The sequence below is a fragment of the Macaca fascicularis genome, chromosome 20, assembly GCF_037993035.2.
Source record: "Macaca fascicularis isolate 582-1 chromosome 20, T2T-MFA8v1.1".
Lineage (NCBI taxonomy): Eukaryota > Metazoa > Chordata > Mammalia > Primates > Cercopithecidae > Macaca > Macaca fascicularis.
In genome coordinates, this window is record NC_088394.1 from 45738877 (window position 1) to 45756834 (window position 17958).

Sequence of the window (17958 nt, forward strand, 5' to 3'; positions counted from 1 at the left end):
GCCAAAAGCTCTTTGGGCAGGAGTCAGGAGTCCACACCCGCCCCCAACTCTATAAATGCCTTGGAGAATTGGGAGGCCCCAGGTGGGCTCCTGCAGAAGAAGCTGGAGAAAGAAAACAAACAGCTCCTTCCTCAAGGACATTAGCAGGATTTGCTGAACTCCCACTTCTTCCTCCTGGAAGGCCCAGAGGACGCAGGAAGTGACAGCTCCAGGGAAGGCATGAGGTCAAAGGCTGTGGACTGCCAGGGTCTGAGAGCCAGGCCCTGAGGAGCCGGGGCTTCAGAGACAGAAGGCCCTGGGTCAAGGTCGCAAGTCCAGCCCTCAGCAGCTGGGGGACCCCAGACGGGGCCTGTAACACTGAACCTTTTCAGGCATCACCTGTAAAATGGACATGATTCATCTGCCTTCCCGTGGGCTGTGGGGGCTGGGGAGATGACATCCCCGACATGTCCTGTGCCCAGGATAGACCGCACCTACCCTTTCCAACACTGGGGCAGGATCGGAGGACAAGCAGGACAGGCGTGGGTTGTGCTTTCTCAGGTGGGCAACGGAGGCTCAGATACTTGTTCCTGAGAAGTACAAAATTACTCCAATCCTCCAAGGTCCTCCTGAACAACCCAATCAATTGGCTTGCCTATAAGATTTGATCCAGAAAAGTTTTGCAAGTCACTATTGTCCAAAAAAAAAAAAAAAAATTAACCCAAAATGAGTTTACAGATCGACAGGCCTAGCACCCCATTTCTCTACCTCACTCGAACCCAGGAGCATGACCCAAAACAGGGCTCTGATAGGAGTGAGCCTGGCATGTGAGCAGGCAGCCAGGAGGAGGTGGCATCCCCCACCTCGGGAGTGTGGATGACCAGCGAGACGGAGGCGACAGGAGGCAGTCGGGTCTCTTCCGAAGCAGCCCCGGAGCACTGGCCCTCTCGACTCTGCAGCAGGCATCTCTCCTGACCTCCTCTTTCCCACATGTGTGTCCTGGAATGCCACCTCCCAAGCCACCTCAGGGAGGGCAGCCTGCTGGTTGGGGCCTCAGGGTCTGAGATGAAACCAACCAGGCTCACAGCGGGGCTCGGCCACTCATTGGCTGTGGGACCTTCGGCAAATTACTCAGACTCTGAGAACTTGAGTTTTTTAATCAGTAAAATGGGTCAAAGAGGGCCTACCTTAGTGGGAGAATAGGCTGCTCAGTAAATTTGGCCATTCTTATTAATAACACTATTATTATCCCTTTCCTGCCCTGATACCCCCAGCCACTCCACCAAAACGAACCAAAAAAAGCAGCCCCCTAGGCAGCAGCTGCGCAAAGATCTTGATACAGGGTCAGGACAGGAAGTTATCTGGGAGTTCCCTAACTTTCCATGAGAAATCTAAGGCAAAGACCTAATTTACAAGGGAAGTGGGGGGCCCGGCACCTGCTTCTGCTTCATCAGGCACAGTGGGAAACTGCCAACTCAGTCTAGTGCCCCACTGGACAGATGGGGAAGCTGAGGCACAGGGAGGTGGTATGACGGGCGCCAAGTCATACAGCAAACAGGAGGCAGGGCTGGTGCAGGAGATCCAGGCAGACTCTGGCAGGGCAGCACTGCCCAGCTGTTTTAACCCTTGGAGTACTGACAACTTCGAGGCTTCCAGGGCCAGCCAGGTAACATATTAAAGGGTGAGGAGGGCTTGATGCATACAACAGGGAGTCATAGGTACAAGGAACAGAGCACGCGGGCGTGGGTATAAGCAGGCAGCACCGGCCCATCCTCACTGTACGGGAACCGGATCTCCTGATTGCTCTGAAGAACAGCTAGAAATCTGGATTTTTGTGCAACTTTCCTGAATTTTAAGTGTTACGTCCTAATTCCAAACAAAAAAAAAATTATTTTTTTGAGACAAAGGCTCACTCTGTTGCCCAGGCTGGAGTGCAGTGATGCAATCTCATCTCACCGCAAACTTCACCTCCTAGGCTCAGGCGATTCTCCTACCTCAGCCTCCTGGGTAGCTGGAATTAGAGGCGCCCACCACTACGCAGGGCTAATTTTTGTATTTTTAGTAGAGGCAGGATTTCACCATGTTGGCCAGGCTAGTCTTGAACTCCTGGGCTCTAGTGATCAACCAGCCTTGGCTTCCCAAAGTGCTGGGATTGCAGGTGTGAGCCACTGTGCCCAGCCAAAAACAAATTTTAATCCTGAGCAGCCAAGAAAACAAAATGATCCTGACACTGGATGCACTCCTTGGGTTCTCAGACTGCAACCCTCCCCCAGGATTTCAATGTAGGTCCTGAGTATTTTTGTTTGTTTGTTTTGGCATTGAGCTAAAATGACATGAGAGGTGCTTGGAAAGTATTTTTCCCTATAAAGCAATGTCTTGCTCAGGTGACTGAAATTCCACCATTAGCTACTAATTCCTTTGGGTCAAACAGTGCTCTCCTTGGATATTCTTTTAAAAAGAAGATTCAGGCAGGATGCAGTGGTTCATGCCTGTAATACCAACATTTCGGAAGACCGAGGAAGGAGGACTGCCTGAGTCCAGGAGTTGCCAGCCTAGGCAACATAGTGAGGCCCCATCTCTACTAAAAATTTAAAAATTAGCCAGGCATGGTGGCATGCACCTGTAGTGCCAGCTACTGGGGAGGCTGAGGTGGGAGGATTGCTTGAGCCTGGGAGGTTGAGGCTGCAGTGAGCTATAATCATGCCACTGCACTCCAGCCTAGGTGACAGAGCGAGACCCTGTCTCAAAAAAAAAAGGAAGATTCCAAAGCGTTCATGGTAAATGTCTTAGTCTAAAGGAGAGGCCCAAGCAATGCTTCAGTCCTGGAAAAACAAAGTAGTAATAATAACAATAAGAGTAGCAATAACTAACCTATACTGAGCAATCAGTATGCTCAAGGCACTATCCCAAGTACTGAGGACACAGTTGACTGCAAAGGCTTTTGAGAGGGTGAAGAAAAGCATGTGTCTATTTTAAATAAGAAGCTGCTAATATCTCCCCAAAATACCACCCCCAAGGCTGAGATCAGACACTTGGTGTCTTTCCAGCAGAGAAGCATCGCCGCATTTGCCATCTCGAAATAAGTCTGGCGTCTTCCACGGACAAAACTTTTGGCTGCCAAAGAGCTGGGGCACGCCTGAGGCTCTGGCCACCTGATGTCCTGGAGGGAGGGCCTTGCACAGAGTCCTAGCGCTGGAGAGGGGAGAGCTGGGGGAGGCAGGGGAAAGTTTACCTCGACACTTTTCCCTAAAATGCTGATCCTAGGTCTAGACAACAGAAAAGATGCTGCTAAAATTACTATGAAGTCTTTCCCCAAAAGGCATTTGGTTACATCTGATTTTAACTTGCGCTTGCAGAAGTCCATTCTCTGGGCCCATCCTGGGCTTCCAGATGAGGGTCTGGAAAGGGCCCCTGAGATTATAAACCCAATAAAAGAGACGCAGAGGCCTGGGGAGGACTTTCCAGGAAGGAAATGCAGAACAGCAACAGGAACCCAGGTCCCATCAGACCAGGGTGCAGGTCACAGAGCCACAGAGCCACAGAGACAGCCTGATACCGCCTTAGCCTGACTGAGGACAGCTGGGGAGAGCGGTGCTGGGCAGGAGGTGCTCAGGCAGAGCTGAGACCCTGAAGATAGGAGAAGTAGGGACAGCACAGTTACAGAACAAAGAAAATTAAGCAAGAAACAAGACCACCATGTCACTTATCCCAGCGTTCGTGTTGTGCACGTGTGCTTTGTCCATGCAGTTTGAGTCCATCCATCTTTGGACCCTACTAGATAAGTGCATGACAAGGTGTGGTTAGCTCCATTTTATCAATGAAGAGAATACGAGGCCCAGAGAGGTTAAGATACCATTTCAAGATCGCACAGCTGCAGCACCAGGCCTCCTACCTGCCAGTTCACAAATGCTCCATCTCTTCGCTTCAACATTCTGACCTTTTTTGAGTTCATCAGCTGTGCCAAGCCCTCCCCACTGCTAGGCATGGTGAGGCGTGTTCCACCACCACCAAAGCCCCATCCGGTGCCAGGCCTGCCATGGTCACCTCGCTACTCGTGTCTCAGTCACAGCTCACCAGTCCTTTTTCTCAAAAGGCTTCTGTGCAGTTGAAATCTAATTCCCCTACTCCTTGATGCACCGCCCCCCGGAATGGATCACATGATAGCATCACACCCACACCTACCTTTCCTAGAGCAAGGCCATATAAAAATCACTTGGAGGGATTGCTGAAACTCAGATGCCTGGGCTTCCACAGAGATTCTGACTCAGCGAAGCCTGGGTGGGGCCTGGGGATCTGCACTGCCACCAAGTTCCCAGGTGAGGCTGACCCCATGCTGTCCAATACAGTCGCTACTACCCTCATGTGAGTATTTAAATAAAAATTAACCAAAAGTAAAACAAACCGGGCATGGTGGTGCATACCTGTAGTCCCAGCTACTCGGGAGGCTGAGGCAGTAGGATCGCTGGAGCCCAGGAGTTCAAGTCTATAGTGAGCTGTGACTGCACCTGTGCATAACCACTGCACTCCAGCCTGGGCAACACAGAGAGATCCCATGTCGAAAAATAAAAAAAGCTGGGTGCAGTGGCTCTCACCTGTAATCCCAGCTACTCTGGAGGCTGATGTGGAAGGATCCCTTGAGGCTAAGAGTTTAAGAACTAACTGGGCAATATAGCAAGATCCCATCTCTTAAAAAATAAAAATAAATTAGCTGAGTGTTATGTGAATGCCTGTAGTTCCAGCTACTCCAGAGACGGAGTTGAGAGGATCACTTGAGCCCAGGAGTTCAAAACTACAATAAGCTGTAACCATGCCACTGTACTTCAGCTTGGGCAACAGGGCAAGACCCTGTCTCTAAAAAGAATAATAATAATTAATAAATAAATATTGTTAAAATAAATATTTTTAATTTTTTTAATTAAATCAAATTAAAAATGGCAATTCCTCAGTCCCACTAGCCAGGTGTCAAATGCTCAAAACCCACATGTGGCTAGTGGCTACCATATTGGACAGTACAGATATAGAATATTTCCATTATTGCCACAGAGGTCTATTGGACAGCACTGGTCTAGACTCTAGAGCACACGTTACTGTTAGTAATCATACGCTCATCAACGAGCATCTTTTTTTTTTGAGACAGAATCTCGCTCTGTCGCCCAGGCTGGAGTGCAGTGATGCGATCTCGGCTCACTGCAACCTCCACCTCCTAGGTTCAAGCGATTCTCCCTGCCTCAGCCTCCCGAGTAGCTAGGATTACAGGCACCCACCACCTCGCCTGGCTAATTTTTGTATTTTTAGTAGAGACAGTGTTTCACCATGTTGGCCGGGCTGATCTCAAACTCCTGACCTCAGGTGATCCACCAGCCTTGGCCTCCCAAATTGCTGGATTACAGGCATGAGCCACTGCGCCTGGCCCACCCATGAGGAGCTAATTACAGATGGTCCCTGACTTAAAATGGTTAGACGTGCAATGGTGCGACCTCACAATTGTATGAAAGCAATACACATTTAGTAGAAACTGTACTTCAGTATAGTACTCATTCAATTACATGAGATATTCTTCCCTTTATTGTAAAATAGGCTTTGTGTTATATGAGTTTGCCCAACTGTAGGCTAATGTAAGTGTTCCAAGGATGTTAAGATAAGCTGGCTAAGCCCTGATGTTTGTAGGTTAGGAGTATTATTAAAGGTATATTTGTTGAATAGGTGGATGGATGGATGGATGGATGGATGGATGGATGGATGGATGAATGGATGATGAATGGATGAACGGATGGACGGATGGATGGATGGACAGACGGATGGACAGATGGATGGAAGGATGGACAGTGAGCTGAATGGCAAGAACTCCAAAACGGGCAGAGACTCCCAGTGACCTAACTCCTCTTGAAGGCAGCCCCCCTATCTCCCTTGATTGTCCTGCTAGAGCATGAACCCTCTGCTTAATCCCATAGCCCCTGCCCCAAAATATGAGCAGCAGAGGAATGTCCGCTAGGCCCTGGATAACCATGTCCTGCTTAACCAAGAGGAAGCTCTGTTGGAAAAGAAAGTCAATTCTAAAATGCCTTTACTGTTTTGAGTTCTTGGATACTTAGCAAACAAGAGCTGACAATCTGACTTCAATAGCTCCAGTTCTGAGTGTCTTAAAGACATTTCTTTCCAACTAAGTAACCCAAATAAATTTAGCTACTTTTTTTTAATAAGGAGAAATAATTAAAGAACAGATGGTGTTGCTTACTTTGAAATTTTTGCTCTAAAATAGATTTTGTGTGCACCTTGGTTGGAGTTCAACTCTCCCCCTCCCCCTTGCATTCGTGTGTCAGGAAAGGAGATCAGTTCACTAATTACCTGGCTGTCTTTTCCCTACAAGATCCCAATTTAAGAATCTCGTTTCATTCTAAGAAAATTAATTCAAAATGCCAAATAATTTAAAAATGTATTAAGATTCCCCTTAGACTAGAAAGCAAAAAGGAGCTTTCATTTGTCTGTTAAAAATCACCTTGGGTAGTAGATTGAAGTTTAGCTCTTAAGACTTGATCCCCACAATTGGGCTTTTGGCAAAAGCTATTGGTTCCATATGTCCACAAAATGTTTCATTTAAAATATATGTGCTTTTAAATTGGTCTCTGACCATTTCTATGCCACAGTCTCTAGCCGCTCCACGCATTTTCCCAACCCTTGGAGCCTTGTTCGCCTCGGAAGCTAGACTCTTTTATTTGCATTGGAGGTAACCTATTTCCAGCATGCCAAAACCTGTTCACTTTCAAAGCCACTTTTGGAGATTTTATAGCCTGAAATGGAATAAAATTTAAATTTAATAAAATTTGAGACCTGAACAAGAAAAAAAAGAAAAACAGAACGGGTTTAAAAGCCAGCTACCCAGACACGGAGGAAAATATTCTGAGAAAACCCCACAGGGCGATGGGGCGGGGGCAGGGGCGGGGGGCGGTGGGGAGTTAGACCATGGTTAGCCTGCCAAATGTCATCTGGGGCTGGCTTTAGAAGAGAACCAGAGCTGGGGATGCAATGCAATTATTTAAATCCAGAAAGAAAAATGTTTGCTCCCAAATTTGGCAGCAGATGATTGCCTCTGATTCTTCCCGTTTCCAACTGATTCCATGCAAGCTTAAGTGGAGGAAGCTTCAGGCCCAAGAATGCGCAGGACGAGGATCCCACACCTGGACTCGAGGCGTGGTTTGCAAAGTGAAAAGTCCTGCTCTGTGATCAGGTGAACCGAGGGTCTCACTCTAAGGCCTTCAGGGGTGACAAAGCACATTTTTCTTTAAACCACAGGTTGTAACAAAAAGGGATTTCTCTCTTCCTTTGTTTCTCTCTGTCTCTGCCTTTGTCCCTGGCTGGCAGCCCCCTCCTCTGCCCCTGCCGCTCTCTTTTTCCCTCCTCCTGGCTCCCGGGTGTGCGAAGGCCAAGCCTGGCTGTCACTCAGGCTCTTCTGTGGGCCCAGGGAAGGAGGCCACACGGGGCTCCCCAGGCCTCAGGGTATTTATTACCATTCCCAACAGCCCAGTCCCTCTGCAGCCTCCAAGGCTGTGCTCAAAGGCCGTGAGGTCTGCTGTGCACACCCATGAAAGGGACTCGGGGGGGCGTGTATTCAATGCCTCCAGTTGGGTTTTCCTCCTTCCCCCAGAGATGGTTCAATCACTTCCACATTTCCTGTCCTACTAGGGGAAAGAGCTAGGAAAACCGAAGACGAGTAAGAAGAAACACTCCAGCAGTCCCTGGTTGGCTATTGGAATTGGTGAATTCCAATAGCACGTGGGCAGGATCTCCTGATACAGGAGACCGTGGGAGTATCTGGGCTGAAAGGACTACCCGTTTGTCTAAGTCACCCCTGCAGGAATTTTTTTTTTTAAACGGAGTCTCTCTCTGTTGCCCAGGCTGGAGTGCAGTGGCGTGATCTCAGCTTGCTGTGACCTCCGCCTCCTGGGTTCAAGCGATTCTCATACCTCAGCCTCCTGAGTAGCTGGGATTACAGGTGCCCGCCACCACACCCAGCTAATTTTTGTGTTTTTAGTAGAGACAGGGATTCACCATGTGGCCAGGCTGGTCTCGAACTCCTGACCTCAGGCGATCCAACTGCCTCGGCCTCCCACAGTGTTGGGATTACAGGTGTGAGCCACCACGTCCGGTCCCCTACAGGAATTTTTAAATGCAAGTTAGATGGGGTCAAGATGACGTTGCTCCTTCATCCTCCCCCGGCAAGGCTCCTAGCTGAGTCAGAAGGGATGAGACCCACATTGTCAGAGAGAACTAAGCTCTAGTTCGAGCTCCTTCTGTCTGCCTACTTCCCTTGCCCCACCCCTCAGCCCAAGGCCTCCCCTGCTCACCCCTCTTCTTATGCATCCATGTCTTTCTTCTTTTACAGGGTAAAATCCATCCTTCTCCAGGAAGTTTTCCTGGGGGAATAAATACAGAATTTCTTATTGCAGGCTAGTAAGCATGTGCAATCTCCTGATGAAATACTACTTGTATGCCTATTTGACAGATGAGCAAACTGAGGCTCAGACTACTTAAATGACTTACCCAGGTAGTCAGCTACGCAGCCAGGATTTAACTGTTTTTCCAGATACACAAGTGAATCTTCAAAGCCTCTGGATGGCCGACCCCCTGCCTTGAGCAAGGCCCTTCCCTGGGGTGTGGCCCAGAGGTCAGGATAGGAGGCCCTAAGGCATCCCCACTTTCTCATCAGACCACCCTGGTGACTAATGACTCTGGGCAAAGCAGAGAGGCCCAAGTGGGGGACAAGGCCTGTGATCGACCTTGAACTTAAGAAGCTCCAAGCTCTCACCAGCGTTGCTAATGGGCCAGGAGTAACCTGAGCCAGCCCTTGGATGGAAACTCAAGCCATTATGCCTGGCTGGCCTGCCGGCCGGCTGGCATCACTACCTGGACAGCAGCCTCACTTCTCCATTTCACGGGGCTTCTGTTCAGAGCAACCTTTTCTCTTGCAACAACAAAGCAGCTCCCATTTATCAAGCACTGACTAAGTGCCAGACACTCTGCTAAGCACTTTACACACATTATCTTGTTTAATCTTCACAGCTGTGCAGAAAAAAATGAGTGTTAATGCTGCATCACAGGCGAGGAAACTGAGGCTCAGAGAGGATAAGGAAGTTGCCCAAGGGCTCATGGATAGCTGGTAAGTTCAAAGCTGGTGTCTGAACAGGCCTGTGTTCCTAACCAGATCCTATGCTGCCCTTGGAAGGAGATTCTTGCTTGAGATAATGGGTAATTTGTTTTAACATTTTTTCAAAATGCTCTGCAACATTCTGAAGGGGAAAGAAAAAAGTTGTAACTTGTTAACTTGTTTGGGGGGGAAAAGGAGGAGAAGGAGGCAGAGGAGACAGTGAGAGGAAGGTTGAGTAATCTGTAAAGTTATCATGATATCTGGTGGGAAAACACACACACACACACACACACATACACACACACGTACACGCACCAACAGGCTTCATCTGCCATGTATCTGGGATTTTGTTTTAAAGGGACCGGACACAGTGACTGACACCTGTAATCCCAGCACTTTGGGAGACAGAGGTAGGAGGATCACTTGAGCTCAGGAGTCTGAGACCAGCTTGGGCAATATAGTGAGACCTCTCTACAAAAAAATAAAAATTTGGTACACACCTGTAGTCCCAAGCTGCTCAGGAGGCTGTGAGAAGATTGCTTGAGCCTAGAAAGTGGAGGTTACAGTGAGCCATATAATGCCACGGCACTCCAGCCTCGATGACAGAGTGATAATGTCTCAACAAAAAAAAAAAAATTGTTTTTAATTCAAAAGGGTAATTTTTCTCATCTAGGGCTTAGATTATTAGTGTCAAAACTGGGGGGGGAAGTCCCAAAATAAATTATTCCCTGTCATGCTTCTAAGCTACCCAAGAGACTACTGAGCCCACAGCCAGGCATTGCATCCCCAGCCAGACACTGCACACGCCTCCTCAGAGTCCTCCCAGCAGTCCCAAAAGCAGAGATTAGAGCCCCCATCACAGGTAGGGACCCTGAGCCTCACAGAGAGTAAGGTACAGGCCCATGGTTCCTCAGTTGACAAGGGACAGAGCCAGGTTTTGAACCCAGGTCAGCCTGCTTCCAAAGCACTTCCACCCCGCTTCCAACTTCCCATCATGCCAGTCCCAAGTTGGGGGTGGGGGAGGTGTGCTGTTGCTCAGTGGTCTTGAGCCAGGAGAGAGAGCTACAGAGGTGCTACACAGAGCCCGAGTGGCAGGAGAGTGGCACTCAAATCCTCAGCTCTGGCCGGATTTCAGGAAGGCAGGAGCACTGGGTGGGGAGCCAGGAGACCTGGGTACCACCAGAGCTCCAAGATAAACTTGGGCAAGTCGCTTCCCATCTCCAAGCCTTTCTAAGCCTCTGATGCCGTTTTCCTGCAGAACAGGAGCTTTTCTGGGTCTCTCTCCCAGAAGGAAACCTGACCCCTTCCTTTCCCTTCCTGGACCCCACCTCTCCACCAAATGCCATGCTGCCTAGAAAACGACAAGATTCCAGGGTGTCCCGTAAGCAGAGGCCCTGAGAATCCAGTGGGCAGGCACCTCCACACACCAGCAGCTGCCCTCCTCTCTGATGCAAAAGAAACTCGTGGGCTGGTTTTTAAGACTCGAAATAAAGTTTAAATATTACGTGGAAATTACTAAACAAATCAAATCACTGTTAAGTAGATGTCACGGCTTCCTCTAGACAATACATTTAATGAAGATTATTGTCCTCCTGGTTATAGTTTTAGATTTGCATTTTATTATCAGAGAACCACTTATGCATTACTCCAGGATTTTCATTAGGTAAATAAATTTTTATGTGGATTTCATTATATTCCCTTGGCTGAAATCCTGATCACTTAACAGCAAGAATGCTGCTCCGACATCCTGTGTGTCAATCAGGATGTAACTGTTTCCTTTGGTTGTTGAAAATTACTTTTTAAAAAACCTAGTGTTGATGGCAAAAGGAAGAGAGACAGGGTCAGAACTCTGGGTAGATTTTGTGTCCAGTTCTTTTGCTGAAACACACACACACCCTAAAAGAAATTTTCTATTTAAAAATAACACGTATAATTTTACATACATGGGATATATAAGCTCCCGCTCGCTCTTTCTCTCCATACATATATATGAAATATACTTCTTTTTTCCTGGTGTCACTTTGGCCACTCAGATGTAAACTGACACAATGGCACTGGGTCTAACAGGACTGAGGTCCAGGCCAGTACCAGAGAAATAAAGTTGAAAGAAACAAGCTTGGAAGAAGCAGGAAGGAAAGCAGTGGGGGAGACATTCCGGGAAACGCAGCCATCAGCAAGAAAAAAAAAAAAAATCTTTTCTAAGAAGTCTAATATGAAGCAATTAAGCTAATTGGAATCTAGATTGTAGTGGGTGCCTCCGGAAACTTGAGACCAGGGGACTCTCTTGCTGGAAAATCACACCTCAATATCAATGAGTAAGGGAGAGAATGAATGAAGCGGTCAGAAACAGACCATAACATCCAGACCTAATCCATCCAGCCCCCGAAGACACAGGCGGTTCCAGGCCCTTTCCTATGGACCAACAAGGTTTCAGAAGAATTTACTAATAATAAAATTTCTTGCTTATTGAAAAGGGCTGGCCAGGTGTGGTGGCTCACGATTGTAATCCCAGTACTTTTGGAGACCAAGACAGGTGGATCTCTTGAGCCCAGGAGTTCAAGACCAGCCTAGGCAACATAGTGAAACCTCTATCTCTACAAAAAATACAAAAATTAGCCAGGCATGGTGTCATGCACCTGTAGTCCCAGCTCCTCAAGAGGCTGAGGCCAGAGGACTGCTTGAGTCTGAGAGGTCGAGGCTTCAGTGAGCAGAGATTGCACCACTGCACTCCAGCCTGAGTGAAAGAGCAAAACCCTGTCTCAAAAAATAAAAAAGAAAGGGCTGTAACATGCCAGGGATGGGCTTTGATGTGCATTATTACACCCCTCTTTGGTCAATCCAGCCCAGAGGACACAAAGAGAACCTTCCAAGATGCCTTTCTTAAGAGCAAATGAGAGAGGCAAAGCTCTCAATATGGCCGGGGCACACAGCAGCAGGGGCTACCCAATAAGCGGTGAAGGGGAAGGGGAACAAGTCAGGCTGGATGGCTTCATGGCATCTTCAACCTTAACTCCTGCCCAGAACCAAGACTCTGATATTGAGGTCCCAGTCCCTAATCACCTGTGTGATTTGGGGAAGGTCATTACCCTCCCTGACCCTGTTTCTTGCCTATGATAATAATAATAACAGCACCAACCTCACAGAGTTGCTGTGAGAATCGAAAGAACTGAATAGGGACTGCTTATGTCTAGTGCCTGGGACGCAGGAAGGAATCAATACATGTTCACCATGACAGGGAATGTTTTCTACACAAAACCATCAGCCTGAATGTGAGTCACTTTCCGACAGTTCTTTCCAACTGTTGATGACTTACCAAAACTACCTGGACTCCAATGCCAAGTTCTTTAAGGATGCAATAAAACCTCCTTAATCTTCGATCCCAAAATTAGTCACCTGTGATACTCAAGTAGAGATTTGACTAAGCATTTCTCTCTGACCTTTGAAAAGGCCAATGGGGAAGAAAGCAAAGGGAGATGACAAAATGAGGATGCCTGAAAGGAGGGTCCCCAAGTGCAACAATGGTCGTCTTCAGGGGGACGTTCCGGAGGGTTTGATTTTCTTCTCTATAGTTTTGTGTAGTATTCTTATCTGCTGCAATTGAGCAAGTATTGCAACATTTTAAGGATTTTACCATTCTGTGAAGGAAAGGATATTAAAAAATATAATTGCCAAGCAGCTCAGAAACATCTTCCGCATTTAATAAAAGAGATACATCTCCCGGCCCAGGTCAGCCATCTGACCTCATCACCCCGCTTCTCCCGATCACCTGCTCACTCCAGCCTCCAGCCACAGACCAGGCCCCCACCTCATCCCTCCTCAAACACGCCAGACAGTCTTCACCAGTTCCCCCACCCCTCATCCTTCCTTGTCTTCCTGAGCCCTTGTCTCTAACAAACTGTATACATTTCACTTCCTTGTCTGGTTACCAACAACAACAAGCAGAACATCAGCTCCAGGAGGGCAGGGGTTTGGATGTTTCCCACTCCGGCAGCAAGAACCCTACCTAGTCTGGGACATGACAGACGCTCAGTAATACTTGATTGGATGGATGAATGAATGAATGAATGAATGAACAGCTAACTTTTTTTTTTTTTAGAGTTGGGGTCTCATTCTATCTCCTAGGCTGGAGTGCAGTGGCTCAAGCATAGCTCACTGAAGCCTTGAACCCCTGGGCTCAGGTAATTCTCTCACCTCAGCCTCTCGAGTAGCTGGGACTACAGGCATGTGCCACCATGCCAGGCTAACTTTTGGATTTTTAATTTTTGTAGAGATAGGGTCTATGTTACCTGGACTGGTCTCAAACACCAGGCTTCAAACAATCCTACTGCCTCGGACTCTGGAAAAATTATGTTACGTTGCCCTTTTTTTTTTCAGTGGGGGTAGAGAAAGAGCTATTCCATTCTTTTTCTGGGGGTAGAAAATCCCCTAACCCTGGGATTACAGGCGTGAGCCACCATGCCCAGTCTGAATGATTAACTTGAAATCATCATTACCCATTTATTAAAGCAGCCCCAAGAATCTCTCTTTACACACTTTCTTAGTGACCCTAGTGCGAACGGCTAAAAGAACTTCTTGGAAGGAAAAGCGCAAGCCACTTCGTTGACTCTTCTCCGATTCAGACTTTTCACGAAATTCAGAGTGGCCTCCTGCCCAAAGAGCACCACGAGATGGCCCATCTCCAGGGTCCTGACCCCACATTCCAAATTCGGGCATTTTTCTTGAAGAGCATTTATCACTCAATCAAGCCACCCACCCTGCCAACCCTGAATAACACCACTTACAGGAGGCTCGGCCATCACTGCTTAGAATCTCACTTGTCCTCAAATATCTCCTGTTTATCTTGGTAACAGTCTACATGAATAGTCCGTTTGTTGGAAGAACATAATATTTTCCTTGGCTTTTAGGCAACAGTCTGGCAAATGAGCATTTCCCCATGTAACTTGTGATGGCTTTATGCGAGCAGTTAATTAGAATTACACAGACATGTTTATAGAAGTTTAAATGAAGCATAGTTCGAGTTTGTGAAAATATATATAATTACTCACACCGACACTTCCCACTGAAAAAGAAAAGGCATAAGCAAGTTCCCTAAAAGCAACAGCAGGGGTCTAGAAAAGCCTCCGCCAGCTTACACGGCTCCACTTTGAGGGACGTGGGGAGACTGCGCCCTGTTGGGGAACCCACAGACCCACCACCGAATGCTTTGCTCATTAGATTGACAATGCAGCCAACATATTCCCAAAAGAGCCCCTGGGTGGGCGCCATGCTCCAGGCGAGTCCTGTGTGGATCCATGTACATATGCTATACTCCCGCCCACACACACGCAGAAAGGCCATAATTCGTCCCACAACCAGCTACGGAGGAGGGGTCTGGAGACCCAGGGAGGCTCCTTCTCTACCCTCAGGGAGAGTGAACAGTATTTTTGGCAGCCTGAGGACTCAAATTAGGGAGGCTTCATGGCAGGCTGGCCTGTGGCCTTCAAGACTCTTCCACTCGCCTCCTGGTCTGATCCCTGCTCCCTCTGGGCCCTCTTTCACCCTCTAATGTTGCCAACCCAGCCAGGGCAAGCCATTTTCTCCTCTATCCCCAGTCCCACGCCAACAATGCAGCAGCACCCACATCATGTGGCTGTCCCCAGACCCACGTCATCTGAGCCCTGGAGATGGTCAAGCCGGCTATTCCAGGCAGGGCATGCCTTAAAGTTATTCAGATTGCTTGTTAAACTTGAAGGAACCACAGCCAACTCTTTCCACCTCTGTGTTGTGTAGAATGACCAACTGGCTCCCAGCTCAGCCTTACAATCTGGCACTGGCAATCCTCACAACGGAACTGCTTTCCCAGGAGTGGGCTGGGCTGGATGACCCTGAAATGGAAGGATCCCACTATCTCATGGGCAGAGGGAGTCCCCAGCAGTGTAAACGAGCCCTCCTTCCTTGAGCCCGAGAGTTGGAGGTGGCGGTGAGCCATGGTTACACCACTGCATTCCAGCCTGAGTGACAAAGTAACACCCTGTCTCTAAATAAAAATGTAAAAATAAAAACTGTCCTGGAGCAAAGTGACCAAACCTGTGCAGACAAGGGTCAGATTCAGATGTCCAGACCAGCATCCATGTTGCCCCCTGGCTTCAGGGCCACCTACCAGGCAGGAAGGCTGAACTGTGTCCAGACTCCCTTCCTCAGCCCACTCTGCTGCACAGGCGTGCCCTACTTCCACAAGTGGATTTTTTCACAGAAGTGGCCCTTGGAGAAGCCCTGCCAGCAATCCCAACACTGTCAAGAGAAGTCAGGTCCATGGGCTCATGGAGACGTTTTGTCTCTCCTCTTCCTCAAAGAACAAAGAATAGGAAGAAATGTGGGGGCTCCAGTGGAGAGGAGGACAGAAACGGGAAAAAAGAGACAGGAATTCAGGTAAGATGGGGGACCAGCGGCTCCTTCATTCAGTCAACATCTCCTAAATGCCAGCTACATGCCAGGCACTGTGAATCCCTTCTCCATCCCACTGACCCTTTCTCCTGAAGCCTAGGGACACAGGAGTGGACAAGTCAAACCTGGCCCCTGTCCGGGGACAGCTGAGCGGCCACTGAGGAAGGAACTGTAAACAAGTGAATACATCAATAAATTCCTACTGAGAACAACTAACATGACATTAAAAAGAGCAAGAGAGAGACAGTAACAGCAGTGGGCCCACTTTGGGAGAAAGGGGTCAGGAAAGGCCGTGCAGAGGAGGGGACATTGAACCTGAGTCCAGAAGGAGGAGAAGGAGCCAGGCAGGCTAGTACAGAGAAAGAGTCTCAGTCACAGGGAAAGCAGTGCAGAGGAAGGAACGGCACAGTCCTAGGACATGAGTTGAGGCCGGGGGACTGATGAGATGTGAAGGAGAGCTCCCATGACATAAGGGAGATGCTCTGGAACCTTGCATGGGAAGAGACAGCCGCTCACACAGGCTCCCCCAGACAGTGCTGGGTGCTCCCCAGCAGTCTTTCCCCCTCCTTCTTTCTTGTTGGCCTAACTCAAATTTTGCTCGAACATCCGCAGAGCCACTAACTCCAAACGGAGCTCCGTATGTTGGCCTGAGATTGGTGCAGGATGTTCAAGGGATGCCGTTGTCAACACAGTAAGATGCAAGGGAGGGAACATGGGGCCATTTAGGAGAGGTATCCTTCCCCTAAAGACAGGCCTGTGTCAGGGAGCTTCTGTCTCCTGGTCTTTGGACCCTGATGTGTCGGGGGTGATGTCCGGCACCACAGCAGCCATTTCTTCTTCATGAGGAGACAAATTCGAGGGTACCAGTCAATGTGTTGAGCAGGACAGAGCATAAAGACAGACGGCAGCTGGGTCTCTGCTGACAGTACTGAGCTGCTCAGCTAAGTTCTCTGCAGCCACACTCCCTCCACACTTTTCATCCTAGGAGATCTCACAGCCCCTTATGCTTGAGCTTTTCTGAACTTGGATTGCATGTCTTGCAGCTCAAAGCATCCCAGGTGATACAATCCTGTTTCAGACAGCCAGTTCCACCAAAATGGAATTTCTGGCCTGACTGCTTGCTCTTCTTTCCAGAAGATGCTGCAGGTTTCTGCACCACTACCTGCCAAGAGGAGCCCCAACTATCAGAGATGCATCCCTCTCTCCAGGGGAATTCCAGAACCTCAGGGTGTGAGGGGGAACACCTGGCCAGAGCCAGAGCAGTGACATGGTCAAAGTACAGCTCATGAAGACTGAGGCAGGGGGAGAAGAGGAGAAAGCGTTATGCTTAATGACACCACCCAGAAATAAAGAGTTAAAGAAACCTCAAAGCGCCTGAGTCCACATTTTACAGTGAAACTGTTCTTTGCTCATTTTATCTTTGTAAATCTCTCTTTACTTATTTTATCTTTGCCTTCAAGAACCCTAGGAGATGGGTTCATTTTCCCTATTTTATAATTGGAGAAACAAATCATATAGGGTCAGGGTTAAGAGGGCAGATCAAATAAATCCCAGTATCTCCTATTATTTACCAGGTTGGTGACTTTGGGCAGCTGTATGACCTTGGGCCGCAGAGCCTCAGTTTCCTCACCTATAAAGCGGAACTAATGTAACTACCAGCTGGAGCTGCTGTGAGAACAGCATGAGACCACCATAAAGGGCACGAAACTCCCAGTGACTTCCCAAGGTAGTCCATGATGAAGGCCTGGAAGCACACTGGGATCAACAGGAGTTGTTCTCCAAGGGGACACCTGGGACACCCAGACTATGGGGCAGAGTGCTGCATGGTGAAGAAATTATCTATAAAGTCCGAGCACGGTGGCTCACACCTATAATCCCAGCACTTTGGGAGGCCAGGGCGGGCAGATCACCTGAGGTCAGGAGTTCTAGACCAGCCTGGCCAATACAGTGAAACTCTGTCTCTACTGAAAAAAAAAAAAAAAATACAAAAAAATTAGCCAGGCGTGGTGGTGCGTGCCTGTAGTCCCAGCTACTGGGGAGGCAGAGGCAGGAGAATCACTTGAACCAAGGAGGTGGAAGTTGCAGTGAGCACTCCAGCCTGAGTGACAGAACAAGACTCTATCTCAAAAAGAAAAAAGGAAGGTGTCGGTAGTCATCAGTTTCAGCTGCTTTCTTTGTTGCTTCTGACTTTTCCTCCTCTAAAGTGGAGGCTCCATAAACGCACCAAATACCTGAGGGCCCTGGCCGCCAAGGCTGGGTCATCTGGGGTGTGGCAGGCATCATTCCTCAGCTAGAAATCCAACTCCAGCCCTGACGCTTTGTCAAACCATTCCCTTAATGGACAGGTATTATTCTGGGCCCACTTAACTCCAGTAGATTCCAAAATCGGGCCAAGCCAGCTGACCGAGCTGGGC

General features: G+C 48.4%; 1 protein-coding gene across 9 annotated transcripts in view; it reads right to left on the reverse strand.

Annotated features, from left to right (window-relative positions):
- ZNF423 (zinc finger protein 423) overlaps window positions 1–17958 on the reverse strand; it is a 364477-nt gene that overhangs the window by 323063 nt on the left and 23456 nt on the right. Inside the window, exons 1-3 of one of the 9 annotated variants that reach the window (XM_065537123.2) lie at window positions 9622–9733; window positions 8322–8390; window positions 8026–8127 (exon numbers count right to left, since the gene is read on the reverse strand). The exons of 4 other annotated variants lie outside the window; for them this stretch is intronic. In XM_065537123.2, coding sequence (XP_065393195.1) covers window positions 8026–8127; window positions 8322–8337 — 118 coding nt within the window. In that variant the 5' untranslated portion in view covers window positions 8338–8390; window positions 9622–9733. Of the gene's footprint in view, window positions 1–8025; window positions 8128–8321; window positions 8391–8517; window positions 8763–9621; window positions 9734–17958 lie in introns of those variants that run through there. 4 more of the 9 variants (XM_065537119.1, XM_065537121.2, XM_065537120.1 and 1 more) reach the window with 4 other exon arrangements.